Source organism: Macaca nemestrina, chromosome 19 (assembly GCF_043159975.1).
Source record: "Macaca nemestrina isolate mMacNem1 chromosome 19, mMacNem.hap1, whole genome shotgun sequence".
NCBI lineage: Eukaryota > Metazoa > Chordata > Mammalia > Primates > Cercopithecidae > Macaca > Macaca nemestrina.
The window spans coordinates 69,358,657-69,383,748 of record NC_092143.1 but is presented as its reverse complement, the minus strand read 5'-3'; the positions used below and the strand labels follow the sequence as shown (position 1 = coordinate 69,383,748).

Here is a 25,092-nt window from a genome sequence, read left to right as displayed (position 1 = left end):
TTTACTGAGCATTACTTGAACCCAACATTATACTTGGCATTATAGCAGCTGGCAATGTGGACCTGGGCCCTGAGCTGCAGAACCTTACAGCTGATGACCTGTGATCAACATACTCATCTTTCCTCTAACCACATGACAAACCTCCTGGACCCAGAGCCAAAGGAATTTACGGTTTTCCAGGGAAACATGATATTTGCTTTGACAGTTTCACATAGCTTTATCCCAAAGGCAGACAAAGAGCTGAAGTTTCATCTTCACTCGCCTTTCCTGGGATCAAGCCCTTTGATGGAAGGAGATCACTGGGAATCCATCCCTAGGCCTGGAGGTGTCAGAGGCAAAAACCAGACATACGTATTCTGCTCTTTGGTCCTCTGGGAAAATACCTAGCCATCGCTGCCCTCATCCACCAGTCTCATGTTGCCCGCCTGTCTCCAGTGTTAGCGTAAGTGCTGACCCCCCAGCACTGTGTGTGTCTGGGAGGGCAAGAGGAGTGGCAAAGAGCCAGCTGGTGACGCCTGCCCAGAGCCCTGGCGGACCTCATTAGGCTCGGACTGGTCTCTGAAATGCTCCACCACTGCTCCTGCCTGGCACCCAAACCCCTACCATTTTAAAGTGAGCTTTTCACATTCCATTCTTCCCCTAGGTCCCGCAAGGTAGGGCCTGCTTTTCTCACAGCTCCAACATCAACACTTCTTTTAAGCAAAACTTTTGCATGCAATAGATAGTGCTAGTGCCAATGCATCTCAGCCAGCATCTACAGTCAAAGTGAAACAAAGAAAGGAAACACTACAAAAATCGGTGTTGTGGAATGGAATTAGACAAAATCAGTAATAGCCAGTGTGCCCCTTTGATGACCTAAATGCTTAGCATCTCAAAGGATTTCTAAAGGTGTCATGCACAGAGTTTTGAGAGGGAGCTGGCATTTTCTAACTGACAGCCCAAAGCTGAGGGATCCTCTGAAACAGACGCAGTCAACTATGCAGACAAGTTGCCATGTGGCAAAATGGGAAGAAGTATCTGGCTGTGCATACCAAATACCATCTCAGAGTGGGGTTGTGACTTGTAGGATAGACATGAATATGATGCACCCAGCATGGCCATGCGTGGGAGCTCCTCCAGCAGGAAACATGTGGTGTGGTAGATGAACTGGAAAAGATTCAGAGAGGCCAGAAATTGGGGGCAGGAGGGGAATGGGTGAGGAGGTAAAGGCTGTTTTTTAAAAGACAAGAAAAAAGGGTTAAGCAAGGAAACTTCATAAGGACCTCATAGGCCCTGTGGAAGAGTCAAAAGTCATTTAAGTGTTAAGCAGACTTGTTGCATAATTGGAGTCAGGCTTTAGAAAAGTTACTCTTGCTGAAGCATGAAGAATGAATTGAAGGGGGGCAAAGCAGAGGCAGAAAGACCAGTTACAACATCTAAGTGAAGGATAGCAGTGGACAACGAGACACATCAGTGGATTTGGGAGGTGTTTAGGAGTAGAATTGATAAGACTTAGCGATTCACTAAGGGGTTGTGGTGAGGGGAACAGTGAAGGAGGAAGAAGAACCTCGAATGACTGCCAGAGTCTGGCTGAGGCTTTCAAGGGAATGGCAACACCAACCAATGAGGGAACAGGAGAGGCACATTAGGGATGATACTCATCAATTCAGGTTTTGGTGGATCGAGTTAAAAATATCTTTGCAAGATGTTTACTAGGTAGCTGGATAGATACCACTGAAGATCTGTTCTATTTATAAAATTTGGAGTGGCCAGTACAGATAGTAATGCAGCTGAAGGCATGTTGTGGGTGAAAGGGGTGTCCAATAAATAGGGACAGAAGGACACTTGAGTGTTTGAATACTCTGTTCATTTTTGGCAGCTTATTGCACATTCATTTAACAATCCCTCCTAAGAGTAAGTTCCGGAGGAAGGAAGTATGAAACGCGAAAATCACTAAAGTGGAGAAATAATTCTCAGAGTTACCTTCATTATTGAGTACTTACTATGTGCTAGGCCCTGTGCCGAGTACTTAATATACATTGTTCTACTGTATTTCATTTAATTCTTACAACAAGCCTACATAAATTAGATACTATTTATTATCTCCACTTTATGTTAACAAGAGCTGAAATTTGGAGATTCTATAACTCTCTATCCCTGTTGTTTAATCTGGTGGCCACTAGCTGCAAGTGGCTGTTAGGAATTTAAAATGTGCAACAAAGAAATTTAATTTTTATTTAATTTAACTCAGAATTCTCATTTAATTCAAATTTTATTTTATTTCATATTAGTGTAAATTCACACTTAAGAACACTGGATTCAGTTATCGAAAAGTGCTTACATATATTTGGAACAATGTGAGTATGTGAATCAATTTTTTCAACTCTAAGTTTTATGAAATGTAACTACAGATCAAGTATTTCCAATGAAAAATTCGTGTCTGAATTGAGATGTGTTGTGAGTGTAATTTCGAAGATTTACTGCCAAAAAAAATATGAAATATCTCATTTATAATTTTTGTATTGATTGCATATTGAAATAATGTTTTGAATATATCAGGTTAAAAATATATTGTTAAAATTAATTTCACCTGTTTTACCTTTTCACTTTTTTTATGCGACTACCGGACACTTTTCAATTCTCTAAGGGGCTGGCACAAGAGTTCCCCGGGGCTGACGGGGAGCGCAGCCTGGGCAGCCCTTTCCCCAGCCTGTCCCAGTGGAGATGGGCTCACACCGAGGTGCGCGCACGTGCGCGTCTGCGCGCTCCGCCGCGGGTGGACCGAATCTCACCCCGTGCCCACGACCAGCGAGCGGGCTTTCCTGTTTGCCTTTTTGAACTCTGTTTTCTCTGAGTCTTGGAGAGAGCCAGGGGCTGTGATGTCACTGTATAAACAGAGGGAAGGGTGGGGGCCAAAGTTGCATTGGAGCGAACCCGGCGCTTGGAGGAGGGCTGGTGGGAGGATGGGGGGGGGGGGGCGAGGGAGATTTTTTTAAAGGTGGTTTGGTCTCGGGGGTGTAGGGGCAGCGGGGAACTCTGCAGAGTCCCAGTAAAGAAACAGAATGCCAGTCCCTAAGCTGGGGGCGGGGAGGGGGACGTGGCTGGAAGAGACGGGGGTTGGTGGGGGGAGGCTGGAAAAATATGGGACGCCTAGAGCTAATTCCCCTGATTAAAAATGCATTAGTTTGGAGGTGTCAGCGACACGCAGCTGTTTTCAAGGAAAGCCTGGCTCCAAGAGGTCCTCCCGGGCCGGGCCGCCTGGCGGCTCCATCCCGGGTGGGTGTCAGCGAGCGCGCAGCCCCCGACGCTTGTCCTCTCCCTGACAGGGCCCTGGCCAATGTCCTGCTGCTGCGGGTCGTGGTAATTTACATCCTCTCTGTGTACATTAACTTATCTGCAGCCGCGCTGGCTGCGCTCCTTCAGTCAGCCTGTCTCCTGCGCAGCCTGGGAGCCTTCCCCGACCCAGCGACCCACCGGGCGGCCGGGGGCGACGGGGGAGCCCTGGGAATCACAACAACCGCCCGGTTCCGACCCGGCCCGGACGCCCGGGGGGCGGGGGGCTCCGCGGGGCCAGGCGTGGAGGGCCGGCGAGCCCGGCTTGGGTAGGGCAGAGGCAGGCGGCTGGGGGCTGGCGGCGAACACTTAGTGGCTAATTCATGACTCATGACTCATGCGCAGGCTCCTCTTCAGTGACAGCCGGGACAGTTCCTGGTTATTTGTAGCCCCCCGGCTTTCATTTCGCTGTAATTAAGCAGTCATTTGAGGGTCATTTCATCCCCGTTATAGGTTTCTCTGTTTTAATCATGCTTTGAGTTCCAGGGTGGGGGGAGCAGGGAGTGGAAGGGGAGGTTGGGAAGGAGGCGTGGAGGGCAAGAGGGTAATCGTCTCTGAGAACGCGTGCACTTTTCATAACTCTTCCCGTGACAGGCCCCGGTGCAGGCTCCGCAGACGCCGACGCCCGGCGCTCCGCTCCGGGGCGCGGGCCAGATCCTCTTCCCTGACACCCGCGGTCTTCCCTGAGAAGAGGTCTGGCCCTTTTTGAGTCAGATGTTGGATTTTCTGCTTTCCCCTCTGGCACCACACTAATCATTCTCTTTAATCGCTGAAGCTTTTTAATGAGGCCAAGTAGGTATTTATGGAGCCGTCTACTCTCTAAACGCTAATGCTTGATAAGTCATTTATAACTTACCGGTGGGCTTCGCATAGGCCAAACCCAGAAGAAAGGAAGTGAGAATAAAATAGAGGCTAGATTTTACGAGGAAACCTTCAGCGTATCTTCAGGTCCTAGATGGTACCAAGCCCTTGTGGGAAATGTGCAATCCATCAGGCAAAAGAATAAGGAACGGCCACAGCCTGTCCGAATTTTGTGAAAATTCTCTGGCTGTCATTCTTGATTTTTTTTTTTTTTTTTAAATTCCCTCCACTTTCTCCTTTGGCTGGTTCATGTATTCTTTAGATATCATTTGAAGCTTCCATTCTAAGGCCAAGTCTATGATGTTCTTTAAAGAAATCTCAAACTATTGCATTTGGAGGGCACACAGATGGAAACTGAAAGGACTGGAAAGAAATAAAGGACAGAAACCAGATTTTCCGTCATTGCAAAGAGTAGGTGCCACAGGCTCCAAATCTCAGTAGATATTAAAGTTAAGGCAGGAGTCTGCGGTAACAGTAGGAGTGTGGGTGCTTTCAAAAGAGAAGGCAAGAGAGAAAACCTGTCCAAGAAAGGGCAGGAGAAAGAGTGAGGGAGAAACAACACAGACTAGAAAAAAAATGAATCAATCAATCAACATATGAGTATTTAATGTGCATTAAGGAAACTTTAAAAAATGTTTTCAGCCATAAAATGGAATAAAATACTGATACATGCTATAACATGGATGAGCCTTGAAAACATTAAACTAGGTGACAGAAGCCACTTACAAAAGACCACATATCCTATGATTCCATTTAGATGAAATGTCCAGAACAGGCAACTCTATAGAGACAGGAAGTAGATTAGCTGTTGCCTTGAACTGGGAATGGGGGTAGGAGTAAGGGGGCGGGGGGAGCGACTGCTAGAATTAATTGTGGTGATGACTGTACAACTCTGAATATGCTAATAACCACAGACTTACATGCTTAAATGGGTGAATTGTGTAGTATGTGAATTATATCTCGATATACTGAAAACAGTTTTCATAAAGTTAAATAGAAACAAGGCCCCAAAACAGTGCCACTAAAAAATTCTTTTGCTAAGTGTACTGCTCCTTCCTATATGACGATGTAAACAGCAGATAATGTTCCTAGGACAGGGACTTGGTCTGGTTTTTCACTTGGTCCCTAGTGCCTAGAACAATGCTGCTTATGGAAGGTACACAACAAATATTTGCTGGAAGAGAACTTGCAAATAACCAGATGGCCAAATTCAGACTTATACCACACTTACCCTGCCATCTCTTCACTGCACCCTCTAGCTTTCCAATATTATCATTTTATAGATATATAAAATATACAAATATATATTATTATATATACAAATGTATATTATATATAGTATCATTATTATTATTAATACAGCTAGTACAGCCAGTACTAATAACTAACAAACAACATTTTGTTTATATATTTTGTGCCAGGCACTGTACATATGTTTGCTTGTAATCCTTATAAAACCCAGAAATGTAAACCCACTGAACCCAGGTCTGTCTGGCTCCCAAAGTTTTAGTCTATTATAAACACCGCCTGCTAAAAACACTAAACACAAAGGCAAGGAGAAGCATCAACGAACATGCAAAAGAGAACCAGCCAAAGTCACCGAGAGAGGAAACCAAAGAAAATCTGGTTTCTATGTTTATTTTAGTTTTAATTTTTATTTTTTTGAGACAGAGTCTCGCTCTGCTACCCAGGCTGGAGTGCAGTGGTGTGATCATGATTTCTATGTTTAAACTGAAAGAAGTATCAAGAAGCATCACTCAAACATATCACTCAAAGAACGATGGCTTGTCTCATTTAAAATTATATCACTCATAGAACTATGGCTTGTCTTATTTAAAATTATGATAATTTTATACTAACTATGGATTATGTATCCAACAACTACAGAGGACTTACTATGTACATAGCTCACAGGAGCTTATGTTCAAGCCTGTTACAAAAGCTACTGTCTCTTAAAAAAAAAAAAAAAAAAGACTACTCAGTATATTTGTCTAAGTAGTGCACAAAAGGTTTAACCATACAGTAACGGAAACATTCTGGTTTCCCAAAATGTCTTCCTAAAGTTGAAACATTTTTGTGGAAAGTTAAAGACCCAGAGGTCTATGAAGGGCTGCCTAAATGACTGCCCACAAAAGTAGCTGTGGAGAAACACAAATTAGAATACATCCAAACTATTTGAAAGCTCCTGTGGTGTGTGCTTGGGCTTGAGCCTGCTGCCTGGGTGTTCATTAAGTGTTCACAATATTTCTTATGTCCATAATCCAAGATTCCAGACCCACATCCCAACCAAGCCTCAGACCCGCCATCTTATCTCATGCATATTAGTTGGTATATATTGATACTACTTGTAATAATTATCCTACAAAGACACAAAACCTTCTAATAAAAGGTTCTATATTCCTCTACCTACTTTGCTATCAGAATTTTGCTCTAAGATTTGTAATGAATAGCCCACATTTTACAGTTGGAAAAACCAAGTACCCCCTGAAAGTACTTACTGAAACTGTCCCAAAGATCCATAATAGTAATAGGAAAAAAATCTCAGCATGTCCTTCTCCCAACTGTTAGAGATACTCACCTCCTATTTAATGTAATAGGAGGTGTTCCTTCTACTTAAAAAAAAAAAAAAATTACTATATACATTTAATTTTTTCTTAACTAAGTCTGAAAAGGAGAGACAACCTAGGCCACAAGTATGGGAAAGATGTATAGTTTCCCTCTCTCCTTTTTGTGGGCGACTCCAGAAGTGAAAGTCCAACCACTTAGGCGGATGAGCTTCAAGAAACTCTTCTCAGGACGGTGGAATGTGCACTGTGTCTACAGTCATCCATCCCTAAGCATATGTGGTTGTCACCCTCTAGTGGATGATCTATGATAATAGTTGGCAGCCTCCTGTGGGGCACAAGCACGATATTATCCAAGGCTCACCTATCTTTAAGACGTAAATGACAGATAAGACTGCAACACAACTCTTCAGTCTTGGACACATATTTCCTAGGAAAATGGGTGTTCATGCACTGTTTATTCAGTCTGCTGTTCCCTGCTTCTTTTGAGTCTGTGTTTGTGTTTCCTACTGGTGTCTCGCATTTTCAAGAACAATGCACATTTCCTTAAGGCAGATTTCTCCTACCATTGAGATAGTTCGAGGCAATTGATTCCCAGAGATTGTTCACATCCAGACTGGTCTTAAAAGCTTTCTCTATCTGCAGGTTTACTGGATATATACCCAACTATTTAGCTGGTAACCAGGCACTTGCCAGTAGAATGCCAGTTCTGTGTTGAATAATTTGATGTACCTAGGCAAGTTGTGGACAATAAATATTGTTTCCATGTTCACTGTTGTGTAAAGCGCTTAAATGTAGATTCTTAGAGACTCTGATAGAATTTTTAGAGGTGGAAATGATATGGTTTGCATTACCTTAAGTTTTCAAGACTCAACACGAAGCATTAGACTGGAAAATATAACTTTTTACAAAAACCCTCTAAAATGAAGTCTGGCTTTGAATTCATTAGTATTACTGGATTCAAAATATAATCACATGATTTTCTTCTCTCCATTTTATTAGGTAACTGAAGATTTACATCTGTAAATCTGGATGGGAACTGAATTCCTACATCATAGACAGTTTCAAGGAGGCAAGGATTATGAGTTCAGGAAATACTCTGCATTCTCAAAACCCTACATTGTTGGTGCTTAGATTTGCTCTGTGAGAACCTACTGAGAAACCATTTCACCAGAAGACAAATACAGTTTCCTGAAGATCTGTTTATTTGTCAGCAAAGGAGTTGAGTATTTGAAGCCAAGGTTGACCTTGGTTCTAAATCTGTAGTTAAATGGAAATCAGAGCACTGTAGAGATACGGTGCCCCTCCACAATCTTATCCATTTGAAAGATGAAGAAACTGAGGCTTGGCAAGGTTGAGCAGAGTTCACATAGCTAACTAACCAAAGAGCTGGCACCAAACAGGAGCCCAGCTCTCCAACTCCTAGGCCCTTGCCTCTCACGTGGAATTTTCTTAGTGATTAGGAGAAAATCAGTTCCCTAACCCTGTTCATAGAGGTTTATATTCTGTTTGGTTAAAAAGCATTTTTCTTGTAGTAAGAAATAAGTACATAAAATTTGCCATTTTAATTTTTTTTTTTTTTTCCAGAGTCTCACCCTGTCACCCAGGCTGGAGTGCAGTGGCGCTATCTCAGCTCACTGCAAATTCCACCTCCTGGGTTCCAGCAATTTTCCTGCCTCAGCCTCCCAAGTAGCTGGGACTACAGGTACGCGCCACTACGCCCAGCTAATTTTTGCATTTTATGGTAGAGATGGGGTTTTACCATATTGGCCAGGCTGGTCTTGAACTCCTGACCTCATGAAGGCCGCCCACCTTGGCCTTCCAAAGTACTGGGATTACAGGCATGAGCCACTGCGCCTGGCCCATTTTAACTGTTTTAAGTGCACAATTTTGTGGCATTAAGTACATTCACATAATTGAGCAACTATCCCCAGTATCTATTTTCAGAACTTTAAATAATCTTCCCGAACAAACTCTGTCTCCACTACCTAATAATTTCTCATTCTCCCCAGCCCTCAGCCCCTGGCAACTACTATTCTACTTTTTGCCTTTACGAATTTGACCACTGTAGGTGCCTCATATAAGTGGAATCAAACACTATTTGCCCACTTGTTACTGGCATGTTTCACTTAGCATATTTTCAAGGTTAATCCATGTTGCAGCGTGTCAGAATTTCCTTCATTTTAAAAGCTAAATAATATTCCTGTGTGTGTGTCTGTGTATATGTGTGTGTGTGTGTATATTACACTTTGTTTTGTTTGTCCACTCATCCGTCAGTAGATACTTGGGAAAAATATTTTTTAAATGCACAATAAAAATAAATATAAATATGTAGTAAAAGCATCTCTGCAAGAGGCTTGAGGCTATATTTGTTTAAAAAGGACTGCTGGGAATTGTTGGAGTAATTAAAGAGTAATTTAATAATTTTACGCAGAGCTATTTTAAATTAAAGCTATGAACTTTGGTTTACTTACCTTTATATTCTCTACCACCTCCCATGGCATTCTAGCATCAGCACAGGGTCACATGTGGTAGGTACTCAATAAATATATGCTAAATTTCCAAGTCATGCATAGGAAAAATCAAATGCAATCTACAACGTCATTATTTTTCCTTTTTTATTAATTTTATTTACTACACAGTGAACTGATTCTACAGTCAAGCTAATTAACATATTCATTCCTTCACTTAGTTACTGCATATATATGTGTGGTTTGGGAAGGGAGAACATTTGAAGATTCACTCCCTTTGCCAATTGCAAGTATGCAATACAGTATTATCAACCATAGTCACCAGGCTGTACATTAAATCTCTAGCAGTATCCATCCTGCATAACTGCAACTTTGTGTCCTTTGGGCCACATTTCTTCAGTTCCCCTCCACTTCTGCTCCCAGTAACTACCTTTCTGCTCTCTGCTTCCATGAATTCGACTTTTCTAGATTCCACATAGCAAGTTCATGTCATGATTTTTCTTAATCATTCCAGAGGAATATGATATGCTTCTGTGATTATTCCAGAGGAAGATGCAAAAGTTCCTGGCAAAAATCTTATATATAGAAAGAACATTCTCCTGGAAGAATAACGTATTAGCCAAGGTTCTTAATTTCAAAAAATTGAACTAATTCTAATTCAAAAGACCAAGCCCAAAAAGAGTTCATTGAAAAAATATTGCATCTCTCGTGGAATTGCTAAATGTCTGGAGAACCAGGCTTGAGGCTTCCAGAAACAATGTCCAAAACCATGTCCAAAACTGATCCGAGGAGGAAAACACCAAAGGTTATGCCAGTGCCAAGCAGTGGGGGCTCCTGTTTGCTCAGCTGCCAGGACATAACTGCACCAAACAACCATCCAGCCACTTCTATCCAGAAGCCCAGCTTTCCAGTCCTGGCATCCTGGATGCCTAGAATATCACCTCAACAGCCAAATTGATTCCACAGAGGCCCTCCTTCAAATAGTAACACCAGTCACATTTAAGTACAGTGATTGGTGGGGTGTGGGTCACATGCCTGTGTCCAGCTACAAGGTGGCTGGGAAGGAAGTTCCCTATTTTCTCCCTAAGGGATGTGGGGCACGTAAGGAAGATGATTTCCTGCATATAGAAAGGGTGTTCAAAAAGTACTGGGCAGCCACTACTGAAGGTAAAAGGACTATGTTTTCCCTAAGAATTATCAGTCAGAAAAACAGATAAAATGCTAGCTGGAATAATTCGAATAGTGACTATTTTTAAACACCATTAACACCTATGTGGCAAAAGCAGAATAATATGGCAAGTGTTCCAGTTCAGCCCACATTGCCACTGTAAACTTACAAAGCACCACTGGAGAGCTTCTCCCTCTAGAAACAGATTCAGACTTGATAAGGAAAACCAGAGCTCAATTAGCAATAATTGATAGCAGCTGAAATGTTCAAAGAAGGCTCTGTACCTTGTACTTAGATGTTTGAATTATTGTTTTTGCATCAATTCTTGTCCTTTTCTTCTACATTTTGATAGTGAAAGTTAAATACCATATATTGCAATTTTAAAGTATATATATATTGGCAAAGCGGAAGATATAGGTCATGTGTCAGAACCTTTGTTTTCTGTTTTCACATTTTATTAATGGACATGTATATACTCAGCTTAACATTACTAGGCAAAACAGATCTATTCCTGGAAAGAAATGTCTACAGGGCTAGAGTTGCTGGCTCTGGCTTATTGGAGATGGCCAGCATGAAGGCGGTCACATGCATCACCTTAGAACAAAGCCTGGAGCAAGATATCAGAGTCAGAAGAACCTAGCTTCATCTCAAAATGGTTTTTCTCCCAGAATGACCTCAAATGGGCCAGTTTCTCAGTTTCACAGGTTGTCATGATTGCAAAGAAAAGAAAAGGAAAATGACCAAATTTTATGAAAGCCTATTTCAGAGGACTATCAGGAAATTCCGTTTGTGATAGTTAAAGTCAACAGCTCATCCCAGATCAAGCAAGTCTGCCTGTTGAGAGATGTGTGCAATAACTAACATTTTTCCCCTTGTAGTAGACTTGATTTCTTCAACTACATATGATCTATGTTTTAAAAAGAGGATTCATTAAAAACAGTACAGTTGATGGAGAAAAAAATTTGGTCTATATAGCAAACATTCATTGCATAATGTTTCACAAAGTTAGCAGGTTTGGTTCATTAAAAAACGCTATTTGACACAACTTTTCTTTGTTTAAGTGGCTAAAAGTACTATATACATTTTTCTTAAGATCCATAGATCTAATAAATTAGATCTATAATCTAATAAATGCACTGTGAAGAAAAAAAGAAAAGAATGGTAAGTCTTATTGACTCATTCAAAGTAGAAAATAAAAATCATAGACTGGAATAGAATAATGTTGAGCCTGAAGTTAATCTTCCAGACAATCTAATCTAGGCTCGACAAATACATGGAGTCAGGATAGGCACTTTCCTAGTTACTGTTTAAGGCAGACATAACTAATCAATTTCCAGACATAACTAATCAATCTCAGCAATTTCTAATTGAACCCAGACATATACATTCTCATAATTCTTCTTAAAACAGAGCTTGGCTAGCCTCTACCATTCACTGAAGTTGGTGTATGTAAAGAAACTATTTGCCATAGCTGGTATTCTCACTCCTTTAATACATATGCATATGGAGGATGAAAAGCCTGCAGTGACCTACTTGACCATTGTCACTCAGCTAGTAAATGAAAGCATCAGCATTATATCCCTGATTATCTTTGCATGACCACAATCAAACTCATAAAGTTATGGCACGTGTGACACTCAGCTGATTGTAGTTGAGTACCTGAATTTCCAAGTTTAGTAATTATGATGCTCCTGGAAAGAGTTTCTATTACCAACTTTATAATTTCCATTGAGAAAGAAGTGAAATAAGGAAAACATTCTTATAGCTTACGGTTATGTATGAGTTCATTTATTGTTCATGAAAGAGATTACCATTATTCATAATTTAAAGGAGAATGTTAAAACATTTACTGCATACAAAATTACTATTAGGCTGTGGCTGCTATTTAAATGCAATGCCCTTAGAAACAGGGAATGGTGCTAAGAAGCTTTTCATTAAAAACAGCAGCTACTCCATTCTCCCTCTCCTTTACACACACGCACGTGCACACACACACACAGAGAGACACTGTTTCTCTCTCTCTCTCTCTCTAAAACCCTGAAGGCAACCACTTTCAACTTTTTTAGCTGTTTCTTTTGATATTTACTTCTGTATTTCTAATGAACATACTTACATTTCTTGATTTATCCATTTAGACATTATCTGTTATGGTGAACAACATTTCAGTTCTACATACCCCTTTTCCTTTCCTTTCTACTACCTCAATTTTTTGTTCACTCCATTATCAGCATTCATTATTATGACTATGAACATGTTGTTTACTACATTGCTGGGCTTTCCAGCAAAGTCATGTTTTATGATTTTATTTTTCTTGCAAAGCTTTTTATTTTTCTTGGAGTTAATAGTTGCCTCGTATTCTCATTCACTTAGGGGTCTGGTTTTTTTTTTTTTTTTACACTCCTGCCAAATCTTTTCACACACCGCAACAGTTTTGTAAAGTGCCTCTCAATACAATTTCCCAGAGTCAAATCTAGAAATTGCTCTGTCAGTTTCATTTTGTTTCTCTGGAGTCATCCTTCATCCACCTGCTTCAGTTTGCCTGGCTGCTCACTAGGTCTCCTGCACAGCTATTGTCCTGGTATTTCCCTTTGTACCTCCGCGGTATTAGATCCATTCTTTCCAAGATTCCACATCTTCTCTTTTCTTGGCATACTCCCTTATACTGGTGTAGCATCCTTTGAGAGCTTCCTGAGAAAAGAATGCATGGGACGTAACTTTTTCTGAGACTTTCCATATCTGAAAATACCTTTATTCAACCCTCATAGTTGATTGATAGTTTCACTGGGTATCAAATTTAAGTTAAAATATTATTTTTATTGAGAACATGAAGTCATTGCTCATTGTCTTCCAGCTTTCGGTGGTGCAAATGGAAAGGTCACTGCCCTCTTATTCCTGATGTTTTGCAGATGACGCTTTACTCTATCTTTGGAAATGTTTAGAATATTATTTTATCCCCTGTATTCCAAGTTTCAGAATGATGTGCCATAGCATGAGTCTTTTCTTAATTCACTGGTTTGACACTTGGAAAGCTCCTGTTGCTCAGTTATTTAAAAATACATATATAGAGATAACTTGCACCTATTTTCTTTGTTTCTTTCCATAATGCTCATTAGTACGGTATTGGATTGATTCTTCAATTTTCTCATCTTTTCCCTTGTTTTTCATCTCTGTGTTTTGATTCTACTTTCTGGAAGAGTTCCTTCACTTGGTCTCTAGACCTTTTAATGGAATATTTTATTTCTGCTATCATATTTTTAATCGACAAGAACTCTTGTTCTTTTTATATCTCCCTCATCTGTTTCATGGATACCATGTCTCTGAGAGTATTCGAGTTTGCTTTTAAGAAGATTTCTTCTCCCCTTGCAATGTCTGTCTCCTCCAAGCTCCTTTGCTTTCCTGTGTATTTTGGACACTGTCTTTCCTGGTACAGGCTTCCCTCAATGCCATTTGTTGCTAGCTGTCCAATTCTATTTAAGAATGAGGCACTGAACACCTGACTGAGACCTCTGTGGGAAGCAGTGCCTTGCTGTGGAATGACCGGGCATCACTGCATTGTGGTCAGGTACTCCCATGCAACTGTACCTTCACATCCCTCCTCTACGTGGTTCAGAGTACCCAAAGAAGGCTAGTCCAAGGTCTTAGCTGTGGGTGAAGGCCTGGCCACGTTCTGAGATGGTGGGAAAGAGGACTAGGTGTGGATGTGCTCTTCATTCCTAGCTTTCCTTTCCCTCAGCCCATCTCTACCTGCTTTGTGCCAACTGGCCACAAATTCAGAGCTTTCTGATTCAATCTCTTCAGGGCCTAAACTCCTGTCTCATGTTGAGGGTGGGGTGGGTGCATTCAGCTGACTGCATCAATTGATGGAAAGAATTCTGGGGTCTGTAGTTCTATATGAACTTTTAAGGGACCCCTAATTTTTAGCATCCATCCCTCCAACTTTTGCCAGAATCTGGTGCCCTATTCCCCAGACTTTCCCTAGGTTCTGTGGAGTGAATGGCCTCATCTACTAAGTGTAGCCCTCTGCAGACAGTTTGTGCTCCTGTCTCTCTATCTTCTTTGTTCTATGGCTCAGGACTACAGAGGTTCTGGGTACCATTAGAAATGGAGTGTATGCATGTTTCTTGCTGTGGTTGCTGTTGGTCGATAACTTTGCACAAAAAATGAAAAGTTGTTATTTGGCCATCTTGAAAGAGGAAGTCTTGAACACTTGTTGGTGTTGGCTAGAGGGATATTCAGTGGCAAGCTGTTGAGCATCCTGAATCAGTTTGCTAGGACTGCCTCAACGAAGTACCACAAACTGTGTATTCCAAACAGAAATGTAATGGCTCATGGTTCTGGAGGACAGAAGTCTGAAACCAAGGTATCCTCAGGTTACTTTCTTCTCAGAGCAGCAAGGGAGGATCTGTTCCCTGACCCTCTCCTGGCTTCTAGTGGTTTGCTGGCAATCTTTGGTGTTTCTTGACTTCTGCTGCATCACTCTGATCTCTGCCTTCATCTTCACACAGCCTTCTTCCTGTGTGCATGGGTAAGTTTCCCTTTTTGATAAGGACACCAGTCATATTGGATTAGGGGTCCAACCTACTTCAGTATGACCTCTTCTTAACTGATTACATCTGCAACAATCCTATTTCCAAATCAGTTCACATTCTGAGGTCCTGGCCGTTAGGACTTCAACATACGAATTTTGGGATGACACAATCCAACCCGTAACACATCCCATATATGACATCTTCTGATTAGGGTGACCCAGAATCCCACTCTGTTCAAAACGGTTTGGGTTTACACATCAATCCTGCTTAATTATTATTAGTGACTTCCAGTCTCAATAATGTCCAAGTTCAAACAATAAATTATGGAGTCTCGCTACATATGATCCTTTCCACTTTCATGAAATTATCAAAATAAAGAATTTTACTGATATTCCCAGTAGATTGTATAATATTTTTATGTTTTCCTGTTTTTATTTTATGGAGAAATATATGTATGTAGATGTACATATATGTGATTTTTATAAAATCTTATGAAAAATACAACTATATTTTTATATGTATGTATGTATGTATATGTAACAAGCCATACATATAGGTTTTAAAACACACTGAACTTATTGTGACAGAATAGCATGGTATATAAGCAGAATTTTCAGTCTTAAAAAAATTTTTTCATTAATAAAATGAAAGAAACAAGAAACAAAACAGAGTTTTATATTGTCAACAATAAATAAACGTCCATCAGTTTAAGAAAATTAGAAACTCAGACCTCCCAGGGTTCACAGAGGCTCTGAATTTGGCCAAATCAACAGCTTCAAACCCATATTTGTTAAGGGATTGGGGACAGCTCAGTTCTTTCCATGGCAACCAACTGTGCTGTCATAAACACTACAGGATGGTCTCTAAATGATCCGGCAGTTGCTAGACTATGAGGGAGATAAGATCTTATTAAAAATACAAAAGTTGGAGCTTACATACAGGAATATGGAGATGTATTGACAAGGGGATTTGCATTACATGTAAACAGTACTTTCTTATTTGGCCTAATAAAGGAAAGGCCCTGTTTGATGAAAACTAATATGGGTTAACGCTTATCTTCCTTAAATAGCTGTTACACAAATTGCCTACCAACAGAAAAGGTCGTAAGGAGAGGGAAAAGCGAATATAGGCAGCCTCTACTGAAATGTGGTTTGTGACTTTGTCCAAAATTATCACCCCACTACTAAAGCCATTTCTTGGTAAGAACTATGTTTTTCTCAAAAAGACAAAACTTATATTATTTTCTAATTATAAAATGCATTCTCATTTTATAAACTTCAGAAATATGCAAAACATTGAAAATAACCATCACCTGTAATTCCACCACCTTAAGAATTTTTAGACTGGAATCATGCTGAACATAGAATTTTATATATTCTTTTTTTCACATAGCATTACATCATGAGCTTTATCCCATGTCATTTAAAAATCCTTCACAAGCATGACATTTAATAAATGCCTAATAGTCTCTCATATGGACAAACCATAGTTTAACCATTTCCACATTGTGGTGGATGTTTTTAAAGAATCTAATTTTTCAACATTATTACTATTGTAGTAATGAGCATCTTACAAATAAACTTTTATTTATATTTCTTATTGTTTTATTAAAATACATTGCTAGAAATGAAATTATTAAGGAAAAGGTTCCAAACACTTTTAAGATTCTCCCACTTTAAACAGCTTTTTCAGGATTTTTCTCTATTCTTACTTGTTTACACTCCCAGATGCACTTCATTTAAAATTTTATTCTAGAGAACAATTCTTTAGAATTTTTATTGGGATTACATTAAAATCATAAATTAAAATGGAAAGAATTGACATTTTTATAATTTTTAGGAACTTGATATGTATATCCATTTGTCCAAGTATTCTTTTATATCTCTCAATAAACTTTTATAGCTTTTTCATATTGTTCCTGCACATTCATTGTATTTTAAAAATTTTGTTGCTATTGTAAATACAATCATCCTGTCATTGTATTGTTTAATCAGAGATTGCTAGAATATAAGAAAAATGGTTACTAATTTCAGAGATATGATAAACATCTCTGATCAGCCAATATGTTAAACTATCCTATTATTTACAACAAGCTTATAGTTGGTGGGGGAGGTTTGACTGTGTGTGTCTAAGGAGGGTATATAATCATACCAGCTAAAAATATTGTATTTTGCCTTTTTCTTTCCAGTAATAAAACCTCCTTTCTTAGGGTTCTTTGTCTCTTCTCTTGCCCACAGCTTTCAAAAAGTTAACTAACCGGCCAGGTGTGGTGCTTCACGCCTGTAATCCCAGCACTTTGGGAGGGAGAGGCGGGAAGATCGCTTGAGCTCAAGAGTTTGAGACCAGCCTGAGCAACATAGTGAGAACTTGTCTCTACTAAAAATTCAAGAAAAATTAGTCGAATGTGATGGTGTGCCTGTAGTCTCAGCTATTTGGGGAAGCTAAGGCAGGAGGATTGCTTGAGCTCAGGAGGTGGAGGCTGCAGTGAGCCCTGATCGTGCCATTGCACTCAGCCTGAACAGGAGTGAGATCCTGTCTCCAAAAACATGATTCTAACAAAAATAACAAAAAGTTACCTTGTAAAGGTCATAGATGGCATTTTTGACTTGTTCTCAAGAGGAATAAGAATAACCTTTTACATATTACACCAGTAAATATAATGTTGGTTACTAAGTTTAATATTGGAATAGACATATATAAATACGTATGCCTCAGGAGGTTACGCAGATAACAATAATAAATGGAGCGGGCCAGCTATAAGACAGCAGAGCTTGGTGGAGACTGACAAACTGGATAGTGCTCCTTCTAGTGTGAACTGCACAGCAGATACTCAGCTTAAGCCTATTATGTCCTAAGAAATGTGAGCTTACTGTTAACATCCTAACCCTCTCTTTTTTTTTTTTTTTTTTGGCATATAAGAGACAATATCTGATTTTACATGAAATCTCCCAATTATAAAATATCTATAACAAATCATTTTCCCAATACTGTACAGGCCAAAACAAAAAAAAATTTCAACAGTGGTCCTTATTCAGTTCATTTGCAAACACAGGTTTTGAATAAATATTGCTGACCGTGAGGAAGAACCAATTTAATCCAAGTCTCCGAAGAGTTTTGCTTTTTTAGAAGTATATGTTATATGTTGTCACATCTTTTAAAATTTTTCTTTCACTCATTGAATAGACTTTCTAATATTAAAATGCATTACAAGGATATGATGAACAATACTAGAGTTTAATTTTGTTCACTAAAATTTTGAGCTTTTTATTTATAATCAAATGTAATTCTTCTTAAACTTTCACATTTTTAATATTTGGTCTTGAGATATGTACGTTTCATAAGATGAACTGAGGATCAGTAATATTCTGAAGTAGAATAGCATAGAAATTATCTGTTTCTTGAAAGTTTGAAGAAAGTTTACCTGGAAAATTATTTGGCATAAGGTCTTTTGAATTATTTTGATTTTTTCCCAAGGTTATTGGTCTATTTATTATTGTGTCAATTTTGGCCACTTTTACTTTCCTTGAACAATACATTTTTCCATTTAACATCGAAGAATTTTCCACAAAATTCTCATAATTTTATGATCTCTTCTGTATCTGCTGGTACATATTTTTTCTTAATTCTAATGCCTTTCTTATGGTTAAATCAATTTGTCAGGTTCTTTTGTTTGTTTTTTCATAGTGCTATTTTCTTTTTTTTTTTTTTTTTTTGAGACGGAGTCTGGCTCTGTCGTCCAGGCTGGAGTGCAGTGGCCGGATCTCAGCTCACTGCAAGCTCCGCCTCCCGGGTTTACGCCATTCTCCTGCCTCAGCCTCCCAAGTAGCTGGGACTACAGGCGCCCGCCACCTCGCCCGGCTAGTTTTTGTATTTTTTTAGTAGAGACGGGGTTTCACCGTGTTAGCCAGGATGGTCTCAATCTCCTGACCTCGTAATCCCAAAGTGCTGGGATTACAGGCTTGAGCCACCGCGCCCGGCCTTATAGTGCTATTTTCTTCACAGCATCTTCTACATTTATCCTATGAGGTTTTTAAATTTTGTTTTTAAACTCAGTAATTCCTGATTTCAGCATCATTACTACATACTTCTTTCCCAAAGTGTATTTTGTTATTATACATCTAACTTCTTGACTTCAATGATTAGTTCATTTATTTTCATTAATAATGACAGCCCTTAAGGCTATGAGTATTTTTTCTCCAGTAGACCATTGGCTTAATCCTGAAGATGTGATATATAGTAATGTTACATTTTTTTCTTTCTTTCTTTCTTTCTTTTTGAGATGGAGTCTCACTCTGTCACCCAGTCTAGAATGCAGTGGTGTGATCTCAGCTCATTGCAACCTCTGACTCCCGGGTTCAAGCAATTCTCTGCATCAGTCACCCAAGTAGCTGGGGTTACAGGCATCTGCCACCATGCCCAGCTAATATTTGTATTTTTAGTAAAGACGGGGTTTCACCATCTTGGCCAGGCTGGTCTTGAACTCCTGACCTCGTGATCCACCCTCCTCAGCCTCCCAAAGTGCTGGGATTACAGGCATGAGCCACTGCACCCAGCCTTGTTATTCTTTTTCTTAATAACAGACTTTTTCTTAAGTCTGTTATTGTGGACTTGACGTTTTCATTGACAAATAGGTTTAGAAATTTTGAAAAATATTTACAAGGATTAGAAGAATTACTATTTAAACTTTGTTCATTTTTCAATTCATTATATTACAGTCATAGAATATGACCAGTTCAATTTTACGTTAAAGAATTTGTTGAGATTCTCTTTATGACTGAGTATATAATAACTTAATAAGTGTTTCATGGTAACTTGAAAAAGTACTTTACCTGAACAATATAAAGTTGAATATAAATCTAATCCAACCTCATACTGTGATTCAAACTTCTTGTCCTTATGTTTTCTATGTGAGATTATAAAGACAGGAATCTACCATGACAATCGTGTTTCTATTTCCCTTCTGCCAAGAGCTTTTGTATATGTATAGATAAAACTCACCTGAAAGATAATGATTACTATACTTCTTTGTGGAATTTTTATTTATTAATAATTCTTCTTTCATTTAATCCTCTTAGTTTTTCTTAAAATTAATATTGTCCTCCTGTTGTTTTTCTAGAAAATATTGATCTGTTTTAAGTAAAAAATACTAAAAACATCTCTAAAATATTCTGATTTATGAAAAACTCATAAGCAGTTTACAGCTGTAACTTTTCTGATTATTTGTACTTCATTCATTTAAATTATATGCATATATATTTTTTACATGGACCTGATTCAAATCTAGGTTGGACGGAGACTATTTTTAAGCAATTCCTTTAAGAAGGGCAGAGGGCTGGCACAGTTCTTGAATTATTAAATATCAGTGTTTTTCTACAGTCATCATATGAGAATAAGAACATAGCAATATGCAATTTTTAGGTCATATCATTTCCATCTTAAACCTCAGTAGACATTTTTCCACTGTCTTAGGGCTTTTGGTTATACAATTAAAATCCGAGGGCTAGTACTATTCTTAGACCTGAGTGGTAGATCCTTGCCCCAAACTCCACCCTCAGGGGGTCCCACACTTTGCGGTGCCTTTCTTTACATTTTCCTTTCCTTTTTTTTTTTTTTTTTAAGTGCTGCACGTACTGATTTTGAGGTCACAAATAAATTTTAGTGACTTGGTATATTTTCTTATATTATTATTATTATTATTATTATACTTTAAGTTCTAGGGTACATGTGCACAACGTGCAGGTTTGTTACATATGTATACTTGCGCCATGTTGGTGTGCTGCACCCATCAACATGTCAGCACCCATCAACTCATCATTTACATCAGGTATAACTCCCAATGCCATCCCTCCCCTCTCCCCCCTCCCCATAATAGGCCCTGGTGTGTGATGTTCCCCTTCCCGAGTCCAAGTGATCTCATTGTTCAGTTCCCACCTATGAGTGAGAACATGCAGTGTTTGGTTTTCTGTTCTTGAGATAGTTTGCTGAGAATGATGGTTTCTAGCTGCATCCATGTCCCTACAAAGGACACAAACTCATCCATTTTTATGGCTGCATGGTATTCCATGGTGTATATGTGCCACATTTTCTTAATCCAGTCTGTCGATGGACATTTGGGTTGATTCCAAGTCTTTGCTATTGGGACTAGTGTCGCAATAAACATACGTGTGCATGTGTCTTTATAGCAGCATGATTTATAATCCTTTGGGTACATACCCAGTAATGGGATGGCTGGGTCATATGGTACTTCTAGTTCTAGATCCTTGAGGAATCGCCACACTGTCTTCCACAATGGTTGAACTAGTTTACAATCCCACCAACAGTGTAAAAGTGTTCCTATTTCTCCACATCCTCTCCAGCACCTGTTGTTTCCTGACTTTTTAATGATTGCCATTCTAACTGGTGTGAGATGGTATCTCATTGTGGTTTTGATTTGCATTTCTCTGATGGCCAGTGATGATAACCATTTTTTCATGTGTCTGTTGGCTGTATGCATGTCTTCTTTTGAGAAATGTCTGTTCATATCCTTTGCCCACTTTTTGATGGGGTTGTTTGTTTTTTTCTTGTAAATTTGTTTGAGTTCTTTGTAGGTTCTGGACATTAGCCCTTTGTCAGATGAGTAGATTGCAAAAATTTTCTCCCATTCTGTAGGTTGCCAGTTCATTCTGATGGTAGTTCCTTTGCTGTGCAGAAGCTCTTTAGTTTAATTAGATCCCATTTGTCAATTTTGGCTTTTGTTGCAGTTTTTTTTGGTGTTTTAGACATGAAGTCCTTGCCCATGCCTATGTCCTGAATGGTATTACCTAGGTTTTCTTCTAGGGTTTTTATGGTTTTAGGTTTAACATTTAAGTCTCTAATCCATCTTGAATTAATTTTCGTATAAGGAGTAAGGAAAGGATCCAGTTCCAGCTTTCTACTTATGGCTAGCCAATTTTCCCAGCACCATTTATTAAATAGGGAATCCTTTCCCCATTTCTTGTTTTTGTCAGGTTTATCAAAGATCAGATAGCTGTAGATGTGTGGTATTACTTCTGAGGACTCTGTTCTGTTCCATTGGTCTATATCTCTGTTTTGGTACCAGTACCATGCTGTTTTGGTTACTGTAGCCTTATAGTATAGTTTGAAGTCAGGTAGCGTGATGCCTCCAGCTTTGTTCTTTTGACTTAGGATTGTCTTGGCAATGTGGGGTCTTTTTTGGTTCCATATGAACTTTAAAGTAGTTTTTTCCAATTCTGTGAAGAAAGTCATTGGTAGCTTGATGGGGATGGCATTGAATCTATAAATTACCTTGGGCAGTATGGCCATTTTCACAATATTGATTCTTCCTATCCATGAGCATGGTATGTTCTTCCATTTGTTTGTGTCCTCTTTTATTTTACTGAGCAGTGGTTTGTAGTTCTCCTTGAAGAGGTCGTGTACATCCCTTGTAAGATGGATTCCTAGGTATTTTATTCTCTTTGAAGCAATTGTGAATGGAAGTTCATTCCTGATTTGGCTCTCTGTTTGTCTGTTACTGGTGTATAAGAATACTTGTGATTTTTGCACATTAATTTTGTATCCTGAGACTTTGCTGAAGTTGCTTATCAGCTTAAGATTTTGGGCTGAGATGATGGGGTTTTCTAAATATACAATCATGTCATCTGCAAACAGGGACAATTCGACTTCTTCTTTTCCTAACTAAATACCCTTTATTTCTTTTCTTGCCTGATTGCCCTAGCCAGAACTTCCAACACTATGTTGAATAGGAGTGGTGAGAGAGGGCATCCCTGTCTTGCGCCAGTTTTCAAAGGGAATGCTTCCAGTTTTTGCCCATTCAGTATGATATTGGCTGTGGGTTTGTCATAAATAGCTCTTATTATTTTGAGATATGTTCCATCAATACCGAATTTATTGAGAGTTTTTAGCATGAAGGGCTGTTGAATTTTGTCAAAGGCCTTTTCTGCATCTATTGAGATAATCATGTGGTTTTTGTCTTTGGTTCTGTTTATATGCTGGATTACGTTTATTGATTTGCGTATGTTGAACCAACCTTGCATCCCAGGGATGAAGCCCACCTGATCATGGTGGATAAGCTTTTTGATGTGCTGCTGGATTCGGTTTGCCAATATTTTATTGAGGATTTTCGCATTGATGTTCATCAGGGATATTGCTCTAAAATTCTCTTTTTTTGTTGTGTCTCTGCCAGGCTTTGGTATCAGGATGATATTGGCCTTGTAAAATGAGTTAGGGAGGATTCCCTCTTTTTCTATTGATTGGAATAGTTTCAGAAGGAATGGTACCAGCTCCTCCTTGTACCTCTGGTAGAATTCAGCTGTGAATCCGTCTGGTCCTGGACTTTTTTTGCTTGGTAGGCTATTAATTATTACCTCAATTTCAGAGCCTGCTATTGGTCTATTCAGGGATTCAACTTCTTCCCAGTTTAGTCTTGGAAGAGTGTAAGTGTCCAGGAAACTATCCATTTCTTCTAGATTTTCTAGTTTATTTGCATAGAGGTGTTTATAGTATTCTCTGATGGTAGTTTGTATTTCTGTGGGGTCAGTGGTGATATCCCCTTTATCATTTTTTATTGCATCTATTTGATTCTTCTCTCTTTTCTTCTTTATTAGTCTTGCTAGCAGTCTATCAATTTTGTTGATCTTTTCAAAAAACCAGCTCCTGGATTCATTGATTTTTTGAAGGGTTTTTTGTGTCTCTATCTCCTTCAGTTCTGCTCTGATCTTAGTTATTTCTTGCCTTCTGCTACCTTTTGAATGTGTTTGCTCTTGCTTCTCTAGTTCTTTTAATTGTGATGTTAGAGTGTCAATTTTAGATCTTTCCTGCTTTCTCTTGTGGGCATTTAGTGCTATAAATTTCCCTCTACACACTGCTTTAAATGTGTCCCAGAGATTCTGGTATGTTGTATCTTTGTTCTCATTGGTTTAAGAACATCTTTATTTCTGCCTTCATTTCGTTATGTAACCAGTAGTCATTCAGGAGCAGGTTGTTCAGTTTCCATGTAGTTGAGCGGTTTTGATTGAGTTTCTTAATCTTGAGTTCTAGTTTGATTGCACTGTGGTCTGAGAGACGGTTTGTTATAATTTCTGTTCTTGTACATTTGCTGAGGAGTGCTTTACTTCCAATTATGTGGTCAATTTTGGAATAAGCGTGATGTGGTGCTGAGAAGAATGTATATTCTGTTGATATGGGGTGGAGAGTTCTGTAGATGTCTATTAGGTCTGCTTGGTGCAGAGCTGAGTTCAATTCCTGGATATCCTCGTTAACATTCTGTCTCGTTGATCTGTCTAATGTTGACAGTGGGGTGTTGAAGTCTCCCATTATTATTGTATGGGAGTCTAAGTCTCTTTGTAAGTCTCTAAGGATTTGCTTTATGAATCTGGGTGCTCCTGTATTGGGTGCATATATATTTAGGATAGTTAGCTCTTCCTGTTGAATTAATCCCTTTACCATTAAGTAATGGCCTTCTTTGTCTCTTTTGATCTTTGATGGTTTAAAGTCTGTTTTATCAGAGACTAGGATTGCAACCCCTGCTTTTTTTTGTTCTCCATTGGCTTGGTAGATCTTCCTCCATCCCTTTATTTTGAGCCTATGTGTGTCTCTGCATGTGAGATGGGTCTCCCGAATACAGCAAACTGATGGGTCTTGACTCTTTATCCAATTTGCCAGTCTGTGTCTTTTAATTGGAGCATTTAGTCCCTTTACATTGAAGGTTAATATTGTTATATGCGAACTTGATCCTGTCATTGTGATATTAGCTGGTTATTTTGCTCGTTAGTTGATGCAGTTTTTTCCTAGCATTGACAGTCTTTACATTTTGGCATGTTTTTGCAATGGCTGGTACCGGTTGTTCCTTTCCATGTTTAGTGCTTCCTTCAGGATCTCTTGTAGGGCAGGCCTGGTGGTGACACAATCTCTAAGCATTCGCTTGTCTGTAAAGGATTTTATTTCTCCTTCACTTATGAAACTTAGTTTGGCTGGATATGAAATTCTGGGTTGAAAATTCTTTTCTTTAAGGCTGTTGAATATTGGCCCCCACTCTCTTCTGGCTTGTAGAGTTTCTGCCGAGAGATCCGCTGTTAGTCTGATGGGCTTCCCTTTGTGGGTAACCTGACCTTTCTCTCTGGCTGCCCTTAACAAATTTTCCTTCATTTCAACTTTGGTGAATCTGACAATTATGTGTCTTGGAGTTGCTC

At 39.2% G+C, this 25,092-nt stretch overlaps 1 protein-coding gene across 9 annotated transcripts in view; it reads right to left on the bottom strand.

Moving 5' to 3' along the window:
* The window catches only part of LOC105464895 (uncharacterized), a 488,640-nt gene that overhangs the window by 117,146 nt on the left and 346,402 nt on the right, over positions 1 to 25,092 (bottom strand). For 7 of the 9 annotated variants that reach the window (XM_071085555.1, XM_071085556.1, XM_071085554.1 and 4 more), the window contains exon 1: positions 6,672 to 17,800. The exons of the other annotated variants lie outside the window; for them this stretch is intronic. In XM_071085555.1, the coding sequence (XP_070941656.1) occupies positions 6,672 to 6,721 (50 nt within the window). In that variant the 5' untranslated portion in view covers positions 6,722 to 17,800. Of the gene's footprint in view, positions 1 to 6,671; positions 17,801 to 25,092 lie in introns of those variants that run through there. 9 annotated transcript variants of the gene reach the window in all.